General features: G+C 43.6%; 1 protein-coding gene across 1 annotated transcript in view; it reads right to left on the reverse strand.

Moving 5' to 3' along the window:
- The window catches only part of LOC129698425 (disks large homolog 2-like), a 633,990-nt gene that overhangs the window by 595,577 nt on the left and 16,330 nt on the right, over positions 1-22,083 (reverse strand). Inside the window, exon 3 of the mRNA XM_055637570.1 lies at positions 21,089-21,220. Coding sequence (XP_055493545.1) covers positions 21,089-21,220 — 132 coding nt within the window. The remainder of the gene's footprint in view (positions 1-21,088; positions 21,221-22,083) is intronic.

The following is a 22,083-nucleotide window of genomic DNA, read 5'->3' on the forward strand; positions in this document are numbered from 1 at the left end:
ACCGGTTGCCACTCCGACGTCGAGCACATGGATTGGATGCTGCCAACAGCGGCGGTGCAAAGGTGGAGGACACCGATCGTTACGCTTGGCCAGGCCGACCCTGCAACGCCACCAGGACAACAAACCTTCATGATCAGATCAAGATCCCTGCACTTACAACAACTGGGAATTGAAAATGGTGGCAAACTGGAGACTATATAAATGAGGGTGATGATGCCCTACCTTCTGGATCTGACATATTGTCTTGGGTTAAGTTGACAGCAATAAAAAAAAAATTAATTAGGTACATACCAGTCCAATAATCATTGATACCTACCAAGGAGCAAATGAAGCTGGCAACATAGCTTTCTCTTGCTCGAATAAACATAATCAAATGGTTTGCATGATCTTGCCTAACACAGACAAATTCAATTGCAGTAATTGTCTCATGGTCTCCCTGATGTCTGAAACCAGGGATCATCACCAAGATCTTTCTCCTTTTGCAAAACAGCATCTCACCTTTTTGTCAAATGGACTGTAAATTTACAGGTGCACTGGACAAGTCTGGTCTCCACCCTATCAGATATTAATATTAAATGTTAATTCTCACCATCATGAAAATCTCTACAAATTAAAATGCTTATCTTCTCACTTTTACTGTTCTGATCAAGGCACTTTAATTCAAAACAATGATTCTGTTTCCCTCCTCAATGTTGCTGCTTGAATTGCTCAGCATTCTCTGCATTCTCTTTGGATTTCCAGCATTTGCAGCTTTTCTGCCTCAAGCATTAAAAGCTATTGTTCAGCAGATAATAACGCAGGTGGGAAGTTGAATATATTATTCATTCACAGACTGAAACTGTCCATCGGCTTCAGATGAGTTAATGAGTCATGTGCTGTGCCTTGCACAGTTCGTGTCAGTTGCAAAAACAGAATTTTCATATATAATGCAATTCTTTATTTCCCCAAACTACAAAGAACAGAACTGTTTTAAGGCTGGTGTATAAGCTCCCTCCACTTCTTTTTTTTTCAAATCATGAATGAAACAGACGACAACTTAGTTGCAAGTAATTATCATAACTAACAAATAATAAACATGTTTCTATATTAATACCAAAAATAATTTAAAGTCAATATGTCAAAGATCACCTGTATGTTGTGATGGCAGATTTATGTTCAGAATGAAAGGTAACAGATAAGGCAACATTTGGATTTGTATCACCTTAACTATGCAAGTATAACAAAGAACTTGAGTCCTTCAGTCCAACTCATTCATGCAACCCGGAAGAATGACTATACTAATTCCATTTGCCCGGCATTAGGGCATCCCTCTACTCCTTTCTTATCCAGGTACTTGTCTAAACCTTTTTTAAACATTATGTTTGTATCTGCATCTACTACCTCCCCAGGGAGTTATTCCATCTAACCATCACTTTCTGTGAGAAAAACTTGCCTCTCATTTCTTTTAAATTACTCCCCTCTCATATTAAACCTAAGCCCTACAATTATAGAGTCATAGAGTCATCGTCCTCTCCTCCTTGGATTGTCACCTTGTAATGGTGGAGAAGCTTGTGTGGTCCTCAGATCCTGAGAACGATGTTGTCAGGAGCTATGGTTTGTTTTATGTGGGGGATGGACAGGGGGGGGTCAGGTGATACTTTTTTTCCAATCTCTTACCTTGCCGGAGATGCGATTGTTTTCCGGATCGTATCTCCGGTCGCTTTGCGGCCTAACATCATGGAGCTGGAGTCCTTGCTCGGGACTGACTTTCAGCCCCACCGTTGGGTGTGGACTTACCATCGGAGCCGATTCCTTGCCTGGGATCGACGCTCCAACCGCAACTGGAGAAAGCCTACCGGGAGGAGGTGGCTGATCTGGCACTCTGGTGTCAGGACAACAGCATCCTCTTGAATGTCACAAAAACTAAGGAGCTGATTGTGGACTTTAGAAGGGCACAACATCCGAGGACCTAAACGCCACTGGAGATAAATGGGGCAACTGTGAACAGGGTAAGCTGCTTTAAACACCTAAGAGTCCACATCACAGAGGATCTGACATGGACATCACACGCAGCGGCACTGGTGAGTAAGGCAAGGCAGCGCCTTTACCATCTCAGGCAGCTGAGGAAATTCAGAGTCTCTCTGAGGATCCTTCAGTGCTTCTACTCTGGGGTTGTAGAAAGCATCTTGTCCGGCAACATCACAATCTGGTTTGGGAACTGCTCTGCCCAGGACAAGAAGGCTCTGGAGAGAGTAGTGCGTTCGGCCGAACACACAAATGGGAACTACACTCGCCCCCCTGCAGGAACTATACATCAGAAGGTGCAGATCCAGAGCCAGCAACATTAATGGGGGACCACTACCACCCCAGCAATGGACTGTTCCAACTGCTACGGTCAGGCAAACGCCTCCGCTGTCATGCTGTGAAAACAGAGAGGATGAGAAGGAGTTTCTTCCCACAGGCCATTCTTATCTCACTAGGGACTAATTTACTGAACCAATTTACTGCTGTGTTGTGTCTTTTTAAAATTGCTGTTTTTTTTCTAATAATATAAATACTGATTCTGTTCTATTCTGTTCTGTAGTTTTTTGCACAATCCGCAGGCATTGCCACTTTCATTTCACTGCACATCTTGTAAGTGTATGTGACAAATAAACTTGGCTTGACCTGTGGACTTTAACATTAAGGAGCTCGCAGTATCGGGTTGAGACCGATGACTGGAAGCTCCAAAAGCCGCATGACATTCGACTAGCCCCAACCCGAGGTAGATTGCCCGGCGCGGGGAAGCTGAGATTCCCTCCCGATGCAGGAGCTTGATCGCCCCAACGAGGAGGCCCGCCACCGGCTACGGGAGTAAGTTTGTCCTGTCATTGGAAGGTTAGAGGCCCCCGACCGTTGGAGGACAAAGAAGGGAGAGATTGAACTTTTTTCGCCTTCCATTCACAGTGTGGAATGCGGAAGAGTCACTGTGGTGGATGTTCATGTTAAAATGTATTTAATTTTGTTGGTATGACTGTATGGCAATCAAATTCCTCGTATTTTGCAAAACATACTTGGCTAATATAGTATGATCATTACTATTGTCATGAATTATGAACTCTCTACACATACAATACTCGAGTGATGAAGGCCAATGTGCCAAAAGCCTTTTTGACCACCTTATCTACCTGCGACTAGACCTGCAAGGAACCATGCACCTACACTCCTAGATCCCTCTGCCCACACAACATTTTCCCAAGGCCTACCATTCAATGTGTCAGTTCTGCCCTTGTTAGCCGTCTCAAAATGCAACAACTCACACTCTCTGTATTAATTTCCATCAACCAATCCTCAGGCCACCTAGCCAATCGATCCAGATCCTGCTGCAATCTTTCACAACCATCTTCACAATCTGCAAAACCACACACTTTTGTATCATCAGCAAACTTGCTAATCTTGCCCTGTATGTTCTCATCCAAATCATTGATGTAGATGCCAAACAGTAATGGGCCCAGCACCGAACCCTGAGGCACACCACTAGTCACAAGCCTCCAGTCTGTGAAGCAACCTTCTATCATCACCCTCTGCTTCCTTCCATGAAGCCAATTTGCTATCCATTCAGCTATCTCTCCTTGGATCCCATGCAATCTAACCTTCCAGAGCAGCCTATCATGCTGAACCTTGTCGAATGCTTTACTGGAATCCATGTATACAACATCTACAACCTTTTCACTCAGGTCTTCAAAACAATCAGATTTGTGAGACACAACCTTCCATGTACAAAACCATGCTGACTATCCTTAATCAGCCCTTGCCCGTCCAAATATCTGAACAACCTATCCCTTAGAATACTCTCTAAAAACTTTCCAACTACAGATGTTAAGCTCACTAGCCTATAGTTCCCAGCATTTTCCCAGCAGCCCTTCTTGAAAAGAGGCACACCATTTTCTACCCTCCAGTCTTCCGGCACCTCTCCTGCATTTATGGATGACTCGTAAATTTCAACCAGGGCTCCCGCAATTTCCTCTCTGGTTTCCCACAATGTCCTCGGATATATCTGATCAGGCCCGAGAGATTTGTCTACCTTCATGCACGATAGTACCTTCAGTACGTACGTCATCGATGGTAACACTGACTGCTCTCGACATTTCCATTGACTGCCCCAAGCTCCTCAATCCTACTGTCTTTCTCCTCAGTAAATAGCCAGTACTCTCGTTATAGCCAGTACTCTCTCCAGGCAAAATCTCTTGAACCTATACTGTACCATCTCCAAAACCTCCACATCCTTCTGTAATCTGGCTACCAGAACGGCACACAATATTCCAAATGTCACCGAACCAAAGTTTAATAAAGCTGCACACGACTTCCTGACTCTCGTATTCAACACCCCTTCCGATGTAGGCATGGCACACGCCTTCTTTATCCTTTGATCCACTATGATTGCTATTTTCAGGGAATTATAGACTTGCACAACATGGTCATCGGCACATCAATGCACCCAAGGATATAGTTTCCTCATGCATTTGACCTCCCAAAGTGCAGCTTTTCATACATTGTCCAGATTAATCTCCATCTGCCATTTCTTCACCCACAATTGCAACTGACTATCCTGTTTTATTGTTTGACAACTTTTCTCACTATCCACAACTCCATTAATTTTTTGTGCCATCTGTAAATTTACTAATCAGCTCACATACACTTTTATCCTCTATACATTATTTATATATTTTATGAGGTCCCAGCACTGAATCCACTGGTCAGACTTTCATTCAGAATTCCACCTCCCAACTAGTATCCTCCATTTTCTATGGCCAAGTGAATTTTGATTCCATAACAAGTCACCACGGATCCCATGTGCCTTAATCTTCTTGATCAACCTACTGTGATGGACCTTGTCAAATGCTTTATGTAGACAACATCCACTGCATACCTCAATCATCTTTGCCACCCTCTCAGAATCTCAAATCAGGTCTGTAAGACATGACTACCCTTGCACAATACCATGCTAACTCTTCTTAATAAGTTCATGCTTTTCCAAATGTGAGTAAATTCCATTCTTAAGAACCTTCTCCAATAACTATCCTTCCGCTGATGCAAGGTTGTGACCCCCAGAATTTATTTAATATATACAAGCAGAACTCTAGTCAGATGGAATACTCTCCACTTGCCTTGATGAATCACTGATTCTGTCCTCCTTAAACAAAGGAACAACATTGGGTATTCATCAGTCCTTTGGAACCTTGCCTGTGGCTAAGGAGAATACAAAGATCACTGTCAAGACTCCCTTCTCTTGCTTCCCTCAATAACCTGGATTAGATTTCATTAGCTCCTGGGGCTTTTCACCTCCTCACCAAACACCTCCTTCTGCCCAGAATATTAATATTATCCTCTCCAATCTTACAATTCTCCATATCTTCTCCTTGGCAAAAACTGGTGAAGTATTCATTTAATACAGCTAGCTCTGCTATAACACATTTGCACTACACAAAGTGGAAATAAGATGGTGTACATGCCCCAGTCAGCATCAATAGTGCTGACGTAGAGATGGTCAAGAGCTTCAAGATCTGGCGTAAATATCACTAATTGTTTATGCTGATCAAACCACACAAATATATGGTCAATAAAGTAAATCAAAGGTTAAACTTCCGTGGAAGGCAAAGAATTTGGCTTGTCTAAAAGACTCTAGCCAAGTTCAATAGGCTGCAACAGCTGCCTCGCCAACAGTCTGTCTTGTCCTTATCTTTATTTTGTTGTTTTTACAATGTGTTGATTGTATGTTTTAGTATTCTTTAGTTTTGTTTCATGTGGAGGGGTGGCAGTTGGAGGAAACTTTTTTTAATCTCTTACCTCTCCGTCCGCACTGTGGCCTAACATCGAGGAGCTGGTGGCCTCTTGCTGGGGATCGACTTTGGGAGCTCCTTGGGAGCCTGCAGGACTTAACATCATGGAGCTGGCGGTCCCCATCGGGGATCGACCTTGGAGCTCCAACAGCGGGAGCCTACAGACTTTAACATCATAGAGCTCGCGGTCACTTGGTTAGGGACCGACTTTGGGAGCTCCAAGCCACAGGAGCATCAACCGCCCCGATCACGGGAGCTTCGACCGCCCCGACCTGGGGGCTTCAATCGCTGGCTGCGGGTGCTTCGATCGTCACGGCTGCAGATGGTTCGACTGCCCCGACCGTCGGAGAATAAAGAGGAAAGAAGATTAGACTTTCTTGCCTTCCATCACAGTGAGGAATGTGGGGAATCTGCTGTGGTGGATGTTTATGGTAACTTTTATGTAGATGTATGTCTTGTTGCTTTTTATTCAGTATGACTGTATGGTAAATTGAGTTTCAGTTTACTTTAAGTTGCACATTTGACAATAAAATACCTTTGAACCATCTATTCCTCCATTTGCTGACCTCCTGCTCTGGTTCCCATCCCACTGTCATGCTAATTTAAACCCTCCTGATGAACATTAGCAAATCTTCCTGGAAATATATTGATATTGCCATAAGCTGTTCAATTTCTCAAAATAAGCCACTTACACAATACTATTATGTGAGGCATGCTAAGATGTTGATCAATTGATAAGAAACTAGCAAGAAACATCCAGTTCATATAACCATATAACCATATAACAATTACAGCACGGAAACAGGCCAACTCGGCCCTTCTAGTCCGTGCCGAACACTTATTCTCCCCTAGTCCCATCTATCTGCACTCAGACCATAACCCTCCATTCCTTTCCCGTCCATATACAGTGCATTCAGAAAGTATTCAGACCCCTTCACTTTTTCCACATTTTGTTACTACAGCCTTATTCTAAAGTGGATTAAATTCATTTGTTTTATCATCAATCTACACACAATACCTCATAATATAAAAGCAAAAACAGGTGTTTAGAAATATTTGCAAAGTAATTAAAAATAAATAACTGAAATATCACATTTACATAAGTATTCAGGCCCTTTGCTGTGACACTCAGAATTGAGCTTCAGTGCATCCTGTTTCCATTGTTTATCCTTGAGATGTTTCTACAAGTGGATTGGAGTCCACAAGTGGTAAATTAAATTGATTGTACATGATTTGGAAAGGCACACACCTGTCTATATAAGGTCCCGCTGTTGACAGTGCATGTCAGAACAAAAACCAAGCGGTGAAGACGAAGGAATTGGCCGGAGACGTCTGAGACAGGATTGTGTCGAGACACAGATCTGGGGAAGGGTATAAAACAATTTCGGCAGCATTGCAGGTCCCGAAGAGCACAGTGGCCTCCGTCATTCTTAAATGGAAGAACTCTGAAACCATCACGTCTCTTCTTAGAGCTGGCCACACGGCCATACTGATCAATCGAGAGAAAAGGGCCGTGGTCAGGGAGGTGACCAAGAACCCGATGGTCACTCTGACAGAGCTCCAGAGCTCCTCTGTGGAGATGGGAGAAAATTCCAGAAGGACAATTATATCTGCAACACTCCACCAATCAGGCCTTTATGATAGAGTGGCCAGATGGAAGCCACTCCTCAGTAAAAGGCACATGACAGATTTCTGGGAGTTTGCCAAAAGGCTCCTTAACAAGATTCTCTGGTCAGATGAAACCAAGATTGAACACTTTGGCCTGAATGCCAAGTGTCACGTCTGGAGGAAACCAGGCACCGCTCATCACCTGGCCAAAACGGTACCTACGATGAAGCATGGTGGTGGCAGCATCATGTTGTGGGGATTTTTTTCAGCGGCAGGAACTGGGAGACTAGTCACGATCGAGAGAAAGATGAATGGAGCAAAGTACAGAGAGATCCTTGATAAAAACCTGCTCCTGAGCATTCAGGACCTCAGACTGGGGCAGAGGTTCTCCTTCCAACAGAACTATGCCCCTAAGCACACAGCCAATACAACACAAGAGTGGCTTCATGACATGTCTGTGAATGTCCTTGAGTGGCCCAGCCAGAGCCCGGACTTGAACCCGATAGAACATCTCTGGTGGGACCTGAAAATAGCTGTGCATCGACACTCCCCATCAAACGCGACAGAGCTTGAGAAGATCTGCAGAGAAGAATGGGAGAAATTACCCAAACAATGGTGTGCCAAGCTTGTAGCGTCATACCCAAGAAGACTTGAGGCTGTAATCCCTGCCAAAGGTGCCTCAACAAAGTATTGAGTAAAGGGTCTGAATACTTATGTAAATGTAACATTTCAGTTATTTATTTTTAACTACTTTACAAAAATTTCTAAACACCTGTTTTTGCTTTTTCATTATGGGGTATTGTGTGTACATGGATGATAATCAAAAATGAATTTAATCCATTTTAGAATAAGGCTGTGACGTAACAAAATGTGGAAAAACTGAAGGGGTCCGAATACTTTTTGAATGCACTGTACCTATCCAATTTATTTTTAAATGATAAAATCGAACCTGCCTCCACCACTTCCACTGGAAGCTCATTCCACACAGCTACCATTCTCTGAGTAAAGAAGTTCCCCCTCATGTTACCCCTAAACTTCTGTCCCTATATTCTCAAGTCATGTCCTCTTGTTTGAATCTTCCCTACTCTCAATGGGAAAAGCTTATCCACGTCAACTCTGTCAATCCCTCTCATCATCTTAAAGACCTCTGTCATGTCCCCCCTTAACCTTCTGCGCTCCAAAGAATAAAGACCTAACTTGTTCAACCTTTCTCTGTAACTTAGTTGCTGAAACCCAGGCAACATTCTAGTAAATCTCCTCTGTACTCTCTCTATTTTGTTGACATCCTTCCTATAATTAGGCGACCAAAATTGTACACCATACTCCAGAATTGGCCTCACCAATGTCTTGTACAATTTTAACATTACATCCCAACTTCTATACTCAATGCTCTGATTTATAAAGGCCAGCACACCAAAAGCTTTCTTTACCACCCTATTCAGTTCAGTTTAGTTTATTGTCACGTGTACCGATGTACAGTAAAAATTAAACCAGTGTACAGATAAATGATAAGGCAATAATAAATTCAATGTAAACCTAGTAAATTCCGATCAAAGATAGTCCAAAGGTCCCCGGTGAGGTAGATAGTAGTTCAGGACTGCTTTCTGGTTGCCCTAGGATGATTCAGTTGCCTGATAACAGCTGGGAAGAAACTGTCCCTGAATCTGGAATTAGGATTGCATGAGATTTGGAAATAATATTCCCCCACTGTGTTGTTTTGATTCCATGTAGTAAAGGTTTCTAGTTTGGCAAGGCCTTTTCAATAATTCCTCCCATATTTATGCAGCACAAACTATAAATGCAATACAATGTAGTCACTGTCAGAGAAAGCACATGCTTAAACCTGCCAACAGACTGGTTTTTGAATGAGTTACAGTTACATCCATCAAGGTAAGTGAAGAGTATTTCATCACATTTGAGTTCTACTTGTATGTAGTAAAGATATTCTGAGGGTCAGAAATTGAGCAAAAAGGAATTGGACTCCATCAACAACTTAAATGACTTGCTGACAATTTTGAAACCTTTTGATATTCATTATTATCTCAAGCTGAACTTATCAGTTCACAAACTAACTTCACAGGTCACGATTCACAGCAACCCAAATGCTGTTTCACTGAATCTTGGTTCTATTCCAGTGCTCTCTAGGCCAACTTTTCATCACCCTCCCCCCCCCCCCCCCCCCCACCCACCCACCCCACCCCCAGGAACTTAACCCAATTCAAAATCACTGTCATTTTAAACTTAATTGAACAGCAACATTTGTTTTATTTGTATAAACCACTTTCAATTTTTACTCCCGAAGTAAGAAAGTGCATGTGCTCTATATTGGCCACGTCTGGTGTTTATCAATTGACATGCTTGATTCCTAATGAATTTGTGGGTTTAACTGGTAGTACACTCATCTCCTCGAGGAATAAATTAAAAGCAAACCCAATTTGATAGTTATTAAGTACAGTACTTAAAAGAGCAGGAATACTTTGAGTTCATGCAGAATAATTTAACATTCAGGTTTCTCACATACACATTTATTAAAAATAAAATTCCAATGTAGTAATGAAATAGCTGTCTGTTACTTTCCTCTTTCACTTTGCGTATCAGCACTTTACTGGGAAACATTTATAAATGGCTGCAAATATAACACCAATTATAACACAAGCGATGAATTAGGGGATGCTATTTGTACTATGCAGGCCAAATTGGTTTAAACGCAATTACATTCAGGACTAGAGAATCACTAAGAAGATACTTTGGAAATTAACAAACAGGAAAAAAAAACACTTTGGATTTAAATAATATGGAGGGGGGTGGACATGTTTGTATGTAACCTCCCAGCAGTAATTTATTTATTTAATTCTTTATTTCGAACAGAAAGAATAAAAAGCAAGTGTGGAACAGCATACAAAAAACAAAACAAGAATATTTATAAAGTGTCATAAACAATATCTATAAATAAATGAAATTGTACGTCCGAAAAGGAGCAGGAAGAAGCCAAACCTCATTAATTCCCACACCTTATTCAACTGCTTATAATTATCTTATAGCTGCTAAATTTGTATATGTACACCAGCAGCTATATGTACACCAAATTATTTACATTTATACACTAATCAAATATTTACAAAGCCATACAAAAAAGAAAGAAAAAAAGAAACAAGAAATGAAAAAACCCTCATATACTTGACAGTATCTTAGTCATATATACAACACATCACCCTATAATCAACCTTCCCAATACAATCAGTATAACAAATATCCCACTCACAATCACCTATCTTCATCCCAATATCCTTTTAAAAAAGTACATCTTTTTAAACTGAATTATGTTTGTGCTAAGTTTTATCTCCCGTTTCAGACAAATTCACCCCACAGATTGCTATGCACATACTTTTAAGAGTTGTTCTGACATTGAGTTTTTTTTTAAAATTATGTTACCCTCTCAAATTACACCCTCCCTGTCTTTCCATAAACAGTTTTTGTATATTTCTTGGAAGTCAATTATTTCTTGCTTTGTACATGATTTGCGCAGTCTTAAATTTAACCAGATCGGTGAACTTCAGTGTATGTGACTTTAAGAATAATAAATTGGTATGTTCAAGATATCCAACGTTATTGATAATTCTTTTTGCTCTTTTTTGTAATGTGCGTAACAGCTGTAGGTTGGTTTTGTAGGTGTTACCCCATATCTTCACACAGTAACTCAGGTATGACAATATGAGTGTATTATACAGAGTATGTAATGATTTGTGATTTGTAATCAAACATCATTGCCATTTAAGGAAATAGCCACTACTTTAACCCACAAGTGGTCATAACATTTGACATGCAATTGCTTCTATTGACACCTGTGAACAATACTCCATTAAACGATCCAAACATTCAGCCATTCGTATTTTCAGCTTGCAATAAAAAACAAACTTATTGCTATTGAAAACGCATTACTGTTTGAAAATACATTTTGAAAATCCTGCAAAAAAATAACTATTGTACATACAAAACCTTTTAACCTTTTATACAATACCAAACAACCTCTTTGGGGCGCAAACTTAAGTTTACATATGTGAAGTCTTAATCCTTCAGAACAGGAGATTATTTTATAACAAAGAATATTTCCATTATTTTTCTTCCTCACATTTTTCTTTGCATTAATTATTTTACAATTGATGAATATATTCTTCTGGTTGTGGGTCCATTTGCCTCAGTAAAGAATCTGCTTGGTTTAAGAGCCACGCAATTGTTTCTTGCACACTGGTGTAACAGATTCCTTGTAGAAGATTCAGGATTTAAGCAATCTCTGGAAACTAGGCTGCCATTCAGAAACCTGCCAAATGTCTTGGGGTAGCTGTCAACATGATGAAGCCAAATGTCATTAGAGGAAGAGTGATTTTTGACTTAAAATATTGTTTTAATGTTTGGGACAAAGACCCATAATTTATTTATGTACTCCACAATTTGAGATTTATGATAGAAAAATAAATCACATGTGGTTAAAGTGCATATTGCCAGATTTTAATAAAGGCCATTTTTATACATTTTGGTTTCACCATGTAGAAATTACATCAGTGTTTATACCTAGTCCCCTCCATTTCAGGGCACCATAATGTTTAGGACACAGCAATGTCATGTAAATGAAAGTAATCATGTTTAGTATATTAGTTATATACTTCAAGGCACCTGAAAGTAGTCATGTTTAGTATTTTGTTGAATATCCTTTGCATGCTTGAAGTTTGCGATTCATGGACACCACCAGTTGCTGGGTGTCTTCTCTGGTGATGCTCTTCCAGGCCTGTATTGCAGCCATATTTAGCTTATGCTTGTTTTGGGCACTAGTCCCCTTCAGTTTTCTCTTCAGCGCAATTGGGCTCAGATCAGGTGATTGACTTGGTCATGAATTGACCATTTTTCTGCTTTGAAAAACTCCTTTGTTGCTTTAGACTATGTATAAACACTGCTGTAATTTCTACATGGTGAAAACAAAATGTATAAAATACCCTTTATCTGATAATGTGCATAACTGATAGTGCATTTTAACCACATGTGATTTTTTGTATTACAAATCTCAAATTGTGGAGCACAGAGGCAAATAAATAAATGTTGGGTCTTTGTCCCAAACATAATGGAGGGCACTGTATTTCCACAGATGCTGACTGGCCTGCAGAGATTCCAGCATTTTGGCCTTATGTCAGATATCAGAGTTTCCATACATTCAAGATCATTTTATTCAGTCCGTGAAACATCAAATTATCTTTTAATAAACTATTTAGTTCAAAATGTAGATGTTTTGCTTTGCAGAACAAAGGTTTCAACACAAATTAATGACAAGTGAGCAGTTACATTCTAGAAGACATGTTAGGTAGCCCCTCCAAATGAAGGATGACTTCCTCCATTGCAGTTTTGTCGATTTTGAAGTGCACAATACAATTTTACTTCGGAGTCACGTGAGTGACTACGTGAAGAACCCACCCAGCGCGCAGGCGCGGCATTACGTCAGCAGTGCAACAGCGGCAGCAGCTGGAGCCAGGCTCTCCAGCTGCAGCATAAAGACAAGACCTCAGGTAAGTGCCTTTTTTGTTACAGAGTCGCTCTAGAGAGAATCATGGCCTCTCGCAAGCGACCAGCCAGGAGGACTGCCTGCCCAACTCCACCCGAGGACGGGTCCATAGCGGGACGGCAGCCTCTCGCAGCGGAGGAGCCTTTTCAACGCTCCCGCTCACCCGACACCGAGCCGCCCCCAGTGCTGCAGATTTCAACGCCCCGCACAGGGAGGAAGGCGACACATAAAACCGACCGGCCGGTGTCCTCCGATGAATCGGAGGAACGGGAACACTCTCCATCACCGAAAAGGGGAGACGCTCGGATCAGCTGCATGAGGCAGCTCCTAGAGCGAATGATAAACAAGGAGATGCGGCATCTCCCAGGAGGACGGGCTTTGGCCTCCTCCTCTCCACACCCTTCTGTACCCTCTATGTTCGAGGGCAGTAAGGGAGGCCAGGACTGGGCTGGCCTATCCCAAGGGCAGGCGGAGGATACCGTCAGCATGCCGGGCGTGCCGGAAGAAGAGCTACTGGGTGTAGTGGGCCGATATGCGGCGCCCCCAACAACTGGGATGGTGTTGCCACCCAGAATGGCGGCCACCATAAACAGGCTGTCCAACAACCCGCTGCAGGACAAGGCTGTCCAGCAGGCCCTTGACAATTACATAGCGCCAGAAAATTGCGAGGCGCTGAGGGTCAAGACGGTCAATGGGCAGATCTGGAACCAGCTGGGGCAGCAAATAAGGGCTCAGGAAGTCAAAATGCAGCGAGTCCTGAAGCTCCACTCAGCAGCCGTCACCGCCTTTGCTCGGTCCGTTGGGGATGAAGACCTGACCATACCCCAGCAGGATGCCCTCGCACTGATGTGCAGCACCACCTATGAGCTAAATAACCTACGGCGGGACAACATCAGGCCTGCCCTCAACCCAACATATGCCGGCCTCTGTAAAGCTCCAGCGCCCGAACGACAGGCGCTGCTATTTGGTGCGGATCTGGCCAAAAGGCTGAAGGAGTTGGAAGAGGCGGCAAAACCAGTAGGCCTCATGAGGGCAGGGCCAGGACCGAGCAGGGTGAAGACACCCAGTTGGCCGCACGCCTCGGCAGCCACCAGCAGATACCGAGCTGGTGAAAGCCTGGTGACCGCCTCCCACTACCCCCAGAGCTCTTTTTTAGAGCGGGGCCCAGGGCGGAGCCGTGGGAAGATGCGCCGCCCCACCGCAGCACCAACACGGACAACCTTGGGCCAGACCCACCGAAAACGACCCCACAAGTGAACATGGAGGTAGGTGGGTCTGGTTCCTGTCAACATACACAGAAAAAGGGTGTAGTATTAACAGGGGGACGTTTGAGGTTCTTCAAGCATGTTTGGTGCTCCCTTACTAACAATAAGTTTATACTCAACAGTATTAGTGGATACAAAATTGAGTTCAAACCAGGCGTAGAACCGCCAGTTCAGCACATGCCCCAAAGGGTGTTCCTTCCCTCGGCAGTTGAGAAGGTAGAAGGACAAGCTGAACTTGATCGGCTCGTGGCTAAAGGCATCATAGAAATGACCACACACGAGCCGCAAGAATTTGTATCAAATATTTTTCTCAAAACCAAAAAAGATGGTGGATGTCGCATTATTATTGATCTGACGTCACTTAATCAGTCTGTTGAGTATCAACATTTCAAAATGGAGACATTTGTCACTGCCAGACAACTGATCTCCAAGGGATACTACATGGCAAGCATAGATATCAAAGATGCTTACTATTTGGTACCCATTCATAAAGATTACTTTAAATATCTGAAATTTATCTGGAGGGGCCAGCTATGGCAGTACCAAGCTTTGCCCAATGGTTTAACGACAGCTCCCAGACTATTTACGAAAATTCTTAAAGTGGCCATGAAGAAATTGAGAGAACTAAAACATTTAGTTGTGGCCTATCTGGACGATGTTCTCATATTAGGAAGAACACGGGAACAAGCTGTCGCAGGAGTGTTAGCCACTAAACAACTCCTTGAAACTTTGGGTTTTATCCTTCACCCAGATAAATCAATATTGGAGCCTACTACTAACATGGATTACTTAGGCTTCACTATTGACACGATTCACATGACTGTCACTCTGCCCAGAAACAAAACAGTTTCACTCATTGAAGCTTGTAGCCATTTAATTGCTACACCGCAACCTAGAATACGGCATGTAGCCAGAGTTATTGGCTCTATAGTAGCAGCATTTCCAGCTGCCCAACATGGGCCCTTGCATTATCAAAATCTACAAAGAGCAAGGACTCATGCATTACGCCTTCATAGGGGGCATTATGATCGCAAAATGGATTTACCCGCTGAAGCCAAATCAGAACTTCAGTGGTGGGTTGACAATATTTGGCACAGTCACAGTCCTATCGCCGTAACCAATCCTAACATAACCATTGCAACGGATGCCAGTGCTTTAGGCTGGGGAGCTACTAACTCCATAGACAGCACAGGTGGCAGATGGACTAACTCAGAGGCATCGCTACTACAATCACTGGGCATTAACTTTTTGGAAATGCTCGCCGCCTTTTATGGGCTAAAAGCATATGCATCTGATATGCGGCACGTGCATGTTAGAATCATGATCGACAACACTACGGCAGTATCTCATATCCAGCACATGGGTGGCATTAAATCAGTATCATGCGACAAATTAACTGCTATAATCTGGCAATGGTGTGTCGAGAGACATATTTGGCTATCAGCTGCCTATTTACCAGGCAAGCTAAATTTAGTGGCGGACACCAGGTCACGAAAATTCAACGACAACATCGAATGGATGTTGGACCCAAAATTATTTGCTAAAATTGTCAAGCAATATGGTACGCCAGATATAGATTTGTTTGCGTCTAGGTTAAATCACCAACTACCCATGTATGTGGCTTGGGAACCAGACCCAGAGGCAGCAGCGGTAGATGCCTTCACGCTGGATTGGGGAAATTTCTTTTTCTATGCTTTCTCTCCCTTCTGCCTCATCAGTCGGGTACTCCAGAAAATTCAGGCAGACTCAGCCTCTGGCATTCTGGTCGTGCCCGACTGGCCTACCCAACCATGGTTCCCAATGTTCCACGACATGGTGGTAGAGACACCAATGGTCCTTCAACACCACCCCCAATTATTGACTCACCCGGTAACTGGCATTAGCCATCCATGCCACCAAAAATTGAAACTCCTGGTTTCCAGATTTTGAACAGGCCTTACCGGGGATTGGGGTTATCAGACAGAACAATCACCACCATGTCGGCATCCCTGCGAGTTTCCACCAAGAAACAGTACCTGACCTTCATCAGGAAATGGGAACAGTACTGTCTGGACGCAGGGACATCCTACAAGACGGCTTTGATCTCGGATGTGCTGGAGTTCCTGGCCCACCTGCACCATGATCTCAAGATGAGCTACAGTGCCATCAATACGGCTCGGAGCGCACTGTCCGCATACCTCATGCCGATAGAACAGCATAGTGTGGGATCCCACCCTCTGGTCATCAGACTCCTTAAGGGGATCTTTAATACCAAACCCCCTACACCTAGATACACTCACATGTGGGATGTGAGTGTAGTTCTGACACACCTTCGAGGTTGGCCTCCGGTGGGATCCCTGAGCCTGGAACAGTCCACTTATAAGACCCTCATGCTCATGGCGCTTGTCTCAGCTCAAAGGGTTCAGTCGCTCCATCAGCTAAATCTGAACTACATGGGGACAACCCCAGATAACATTACTTTCACCATGCCGGGGTTGGTAAAACAAAGTAGACCAGGTACATCAAACTCCCCGTTGATCTTCCGGGCTTACCCTCCAGAACCTAGGCTGTGTGTGGTGACCCACCTTCATCATTATCTAGACACAACCCAAACGCTTAGAGGGAGAGAGAAAGCCTTATGGGTTAGCCACAGAAAGCCTTTTGGACGGGTTACCAGCCAGACATTATCCAGATGGTTGAAACAGGTCCTCAGCATGGCAGGGATTAACACAAATGTTTTTTAAATCCCATTCAACCAGGGCAGCGTCCACCTCAGCGGCGGATAGGATGCAGGTTCCCCTAGACCACATCCTCAGAGCAGCGGGATGGTCAAGGGAATCGACATTCCAACGATGTTACAGAAAACCGCTGATGGAAGAGGACGTCTTTGCGGATACCATTTTAGAAACCGCAAAGTTATGATTTAAAGCCCATGGGAGCTACTTTTTGTTATAGTTAATAAACATTTCTTTTATAACTAAACAAACTTGTTGGTCTTTAGCTACCACTTCCTCCCTCGATGATCTTTCGGCAGTGAGTGATATAACTGTTACACGGTTTGAAATCACAGACCTTTGAAGTCTTCACGTAGTCACTCACGTGACTCCGAAGTAAAATAGTAAGATTAAACGAGTACTTACCAGTACGAAGTTTGATCTGTATTTTATGAGGAGTTACGATGAGGGATTACGTGCTCTCCGCTCCCACCCTCATTATATAGATCAAATTCGGACTAATGTCTCGTTGGTCTTTACTATCTTTACTTCAACTAGTGTCTATCTGTGATTCCACACCGCTGCTTGGAAGTATGCCGCGCCTGCGCGCTGGGTGGGTTCTTCACGTAATCCCTCATCGTAACTCCTCATAAAATACAGATCAAACTTCGTACTGGTAAGTACTCGTTTAATCTTACTATTAATGTGGAACCTGCACACTGTGCCATAGGTGAAGCAGCAGATGCTTAACAATGCAGCATATGCTAATTATGCAAAGCATCTGATTACTCCTCGTAAATGCACTAAAAATCCTTAATGCCATTGAAAATGCTCATTCCATTTTTGAGTGGTCCTGGGCTGCGAATCAGTGGCAATATAACATATTTTTTGAGAACATCTTGGCATAGTTTCCATCCATAGAGCTTGAAATAAGCTGATTCAGGAGTCTGGTGTCAGTCATGCAAATGACATGCCCATCAAAGCCAACTGTTTATTCAATCTTCACTATTGACACGAGAGAATAGGTTCACAAAGATCTGCTTAATTCACCAAGACAGCTTACATTTTTTGCCAGGATAGAGTTCTTGCTCATCAAACACTTTCCTTGCATTAAACATCATCACTAATTTAACATCATGTTTTTTGTATTATACTAATTACAACAGTAAAAGTAATTGAAAGCAGTTCCAGGTGCCTTTGTTTTGCAAGATATATAAAATTCGTTTTATACAGGGCTGCCAAAGATAACAATCTATCTTCTTCTTCTATCTATATACTAAAACTCTGATCGTGTCTGTGTATGTGTCTTTAAATCTTCGCAATAAAAACTATGCGGTAACAATAACATTTTTACATATTCCAGTTGATATTTTCCCCCTTATCTGAACATTTCATGGTTTATTTCTCGACATTACTGAAAATGTTAAAAAAATATCCAAAGACTTTGAATTTAAAATGACGAGCTTTCGCTGAGGACGTCACAGTTGGTCTGCTCGGTGCCGACTGCAGCGGCCGAACTCGTAGTCCTCGGGTCGACGCCCGTTCGCCGCCTCGCTCGGAGTCCTCAGTTCGACGCCCGCCCATAGCCTCCCTCGGGTCGACGATCGCACGCTGCCTCGCTCGGGTACAGGCCCGCCCGCACTGGTCTGGCGCCTGGCGCCTGGTGGCTGCCGCTGGGATGGAGCAGTGCACGGAGCTGGAGTGAGGGCCGAACCCAGGGCTTGGGATGTGGCTGTGACAGGCGCCGTAAAAGAAGCCGCCCCACGCCCGCCCGTAGCCTCGCTCGGGTCCACGTCTGCCCACAGCCATGCTCGGGTCTGCCACCCGGCACCTGGTTGGGAGGCTGCAGCTCTACGACCTGGGTAGCTGCTGCCTCTACGCCCTCCCCCTCTACCCCCTCCCCCACTCTTCTCCATCCCCTCCCTCTCGCCCCCCTCCCAAGGGAGTTGTGAGTATTGGGAACTATGGGTGAGTGGTGGAGTACTGCGTCCGGGAACCAGCCCTCCCCTGTGACGCAGCCCGCTCCCCCCCCCCCCTCCCCTCAAACACTACTCCCCTCCCTCTCTACCTCCTTCCCACTCCACCCCCCTCACCCTCTCCGACCCCCATCCCCTCTCCTCTAGCTGCTCCAGCGCAGTTGGGGACTATGCGTGAGTGGATACGGTAAAAGGAGCAAATTAATAATAATAAAATAATATCGGTGGGGGTTAATGTGTGTGTGGAGGTGTTTGCATGTGTGGAGGTGTGTGTGTGTGTGTGTGTGTTAGGTGTGTGTGTGTGTGTGGGGGTGTCGGGCACGTGCCATCAGGGTAGGCCTATCTCAGAGATCGATCTCTTAGGTAGGCATAATTCTCTGTGCCTTTAATCCGCAGCACTTGTAACACGCGAAGGTCTTGGCAGCCCACATGCCGTCGGCGCTGCTTCAAGCCGTCTATGACAAGTGGGGCTGAAGGCAGCTGAAATTCTGCCTTTGCAGTACTGCACATGCGCAACAGCCTACTGCAGCGCAAGTTTCTTGGCGGGTCTTTCAAATATGGATTGACATTATTTTAAGAGTATGTTAGGAAACAAAGAGAGAAGAATGGAGTTTGTGTACCAATAATGTGGTAAGTACATTTCTTGGTGCTTTATGTTTTTAAATACCGTATTTCCCGGGGTGAGGGGGTGGGGGGGGAGAGCACCTTTCAAAACATTTAGGGAGTCTGGCCTGGGGTAAAGTTGCGGGGAGGGCAGCGGCGTTGTGAAGGAGGGGGTCGGGGATCAGGCCTGTAACCCACTTGCGACGCTCCGGGCACGGAGCCACCGCATTGTGGCCGGGGAGTGAATTAGATCGGGTGGCTGCGAGCAGCCGCCAGGACTGGACAGCACCTTCTGCCGGTCCCCACTCACCTCTGGCAGTGCTCTCCGTCTGAAAACATCTCTCCTGCCGCTCGCCGGCCTCACTCATGTCAGCCGCTTCCCACAAATCCTTAAATTCCGACTGTGCGATTGAGGTTACTCGGCTGTGGGAATTTAAGGATTTGCGGGAAGCTGCTGGCATGAGCAAAGACGGCGGGCGGCAAGTGAGAGATGTTCAGTCGGAGAGCACTGACAGAGGTGAGCGGGCTGGCAGAAGGCGCTGAAATGGCCGCCAGTTCTGCTGTCCGGTCCCGACGGCCGCTCGCAGCCACCTGAGCTGCTTCCTTCACCGGAAGTGGTGGCCAGTTCTGCTGTCCATGCCCGGAGCGCCGCGACAGTGGTGAGTGAGTTACTGACATGATCTCCGACTCCCTCCTTCTCAACACTCCTGCCCTCCCTACAACTTTAACCCCCGGCACAACCTCTCCACACGCTGTGAAAGGAACTCTCCCTCCAATTGGTCCCTTGAACAAGTATTGTGATTCAATAAGATGACAACTGATTCAACTTGTTCCGGTGTGCTCCCGTTTTTCCCCACCATCTCTCCATCTGCGTTCATCCTCCATCCCCCACCCATTCAGTAATTAAAAAATGAAGGGGATTTGGAAACATTGGGCAAATTGAATTGTTATTTTTACCTTTTATTTTTACGGAGAGAACAATCTGTGCATGTGCGGTTTAAGTTTTTTTTAAAAAGCCGACTGACTGCCTACCCTGAGTAGTTACTCACGGCATGTGCCTTGTGTGTGTGTGTGTGTGTGTGTGTGTGTGTGTGTGTGTGTGTGTGTGTGTGTGTGTGTGTGTGTGTGTGTGTGTGTGTGTGTGTGTGTGTGTGTGTGTGTGTGTGTGTGTGTTTCATGTATGTGATCAATACATTCAATCTTTCATACCGTTACGGTGATAACTTCCCAGATTGATCTTAGCGTTAAGGACATTTGCTGAAAAATAACAATCCCACACAATTTTAACTCACTGCACCTTAGTTTCCTAATCAATATTACCATAAGTATTATTAATGTCTATTAATAGTAATAAAGATTTGGACTCTCTGAACACAGTCCATCTGAATCTGAATGATCCTTTGGATTTAATGGATTGCTTCCAGTATAGTATCATTAAATTCACAACTGTTTTCTTTCAATGCTTAAAATAATCTCAATCAACTTCTTAAACAAACAGTAAAATCTGGGAATTTCTCAAAATAACACTTCTGTGAAGACCAGATTACATGTGTATCATCTAAATAAATATAGAAGTTCCTCATATCTTGAAACATACCTAGTAGTGCTTGAAACAAGCCACTTCGGAAGATATTTATAACTCTTTCAACTGCTATCTTCAGTTGTCTTTCCTCTGGTTTCTTCAGTTTTGAGCAGTAGTCCTGAAGAAGCAGTAGAGCCCGTTCGGTATCTAAAATCCAGAAGAAAAATATATTAATACAGAGATTGAAAATTTGCACTAAAATATACACAAGATAATGTTACTGCGCATTTCAACCCATTGTCTCTTTATGTGTTACTACTTCAGATCTACTGACTCAGCACAATGCAGATACACCACTGTAATCATTTCTGCAAACATAGAGAGAAGGAAACCAATTATGAAAATAGTCTGCATTACTTTGCTTGAGATGAAGTACTACAGTTTTCTTATGCTGCAGTCAATAGGCATTGCAGCTTTTTTGATTGAATTTTCATACGCAAATCTCAAATACCAGCTAAGTATTCTTTCCTGTCAGAATAACATTCAGTGCTCAAATCAATCATAATGAATTGAAACAAAAACATAAAGTAGATGCTGGAAATCTGAAACAAATAAACAATATGCTGAAACTACTCAGGTTAGACACCTTATTTTAATATTTCAGATCATTGCCTTCATAAACCTGCACTGATGAAAGCTTGCGGATCTGAATATTACCTTTCTATCAAATGAGAACTACTTCTGCACCTCCACTCAAATATTTAAAGTTCTACCACTGATATTTTCTAATCCTACACATGCTTTACCTGAACTTCAATGGTCCTTTATTGGCACGTGTACCAAGGTACAGTGAAATTTGATTTACTATACAGTCATACCAAAAAAGCAACAAGATACAAAACTACATAAAGATTAAACATAATCAGCCACCCACAGACAGCGGTGTATGAGAATCCCTAGGGCACACAGCATAAGCGGAGACCCACAGCCATCAGTTCAATGTCTGGGCCACACACACGTTCCTTGCACCTCAAATACTAAAATAGACTTCACAAAAGTAATTCTCACTT

This window comes from Leucoraja erinacea, chromosome 6, assembly GCF_028641065.1.
Source record: "Leucoraja erinacea ecotype New England chromosome 6, Leri_hhj_1, whole genome shotgun sequence".
NCBI classification, from domain to species: Eukaryota; Metazoa; Chordata; class Chondrichthyes; order Rajiformes; family Rajidae; genus Leucoraja; species Leucoraja erinaceus.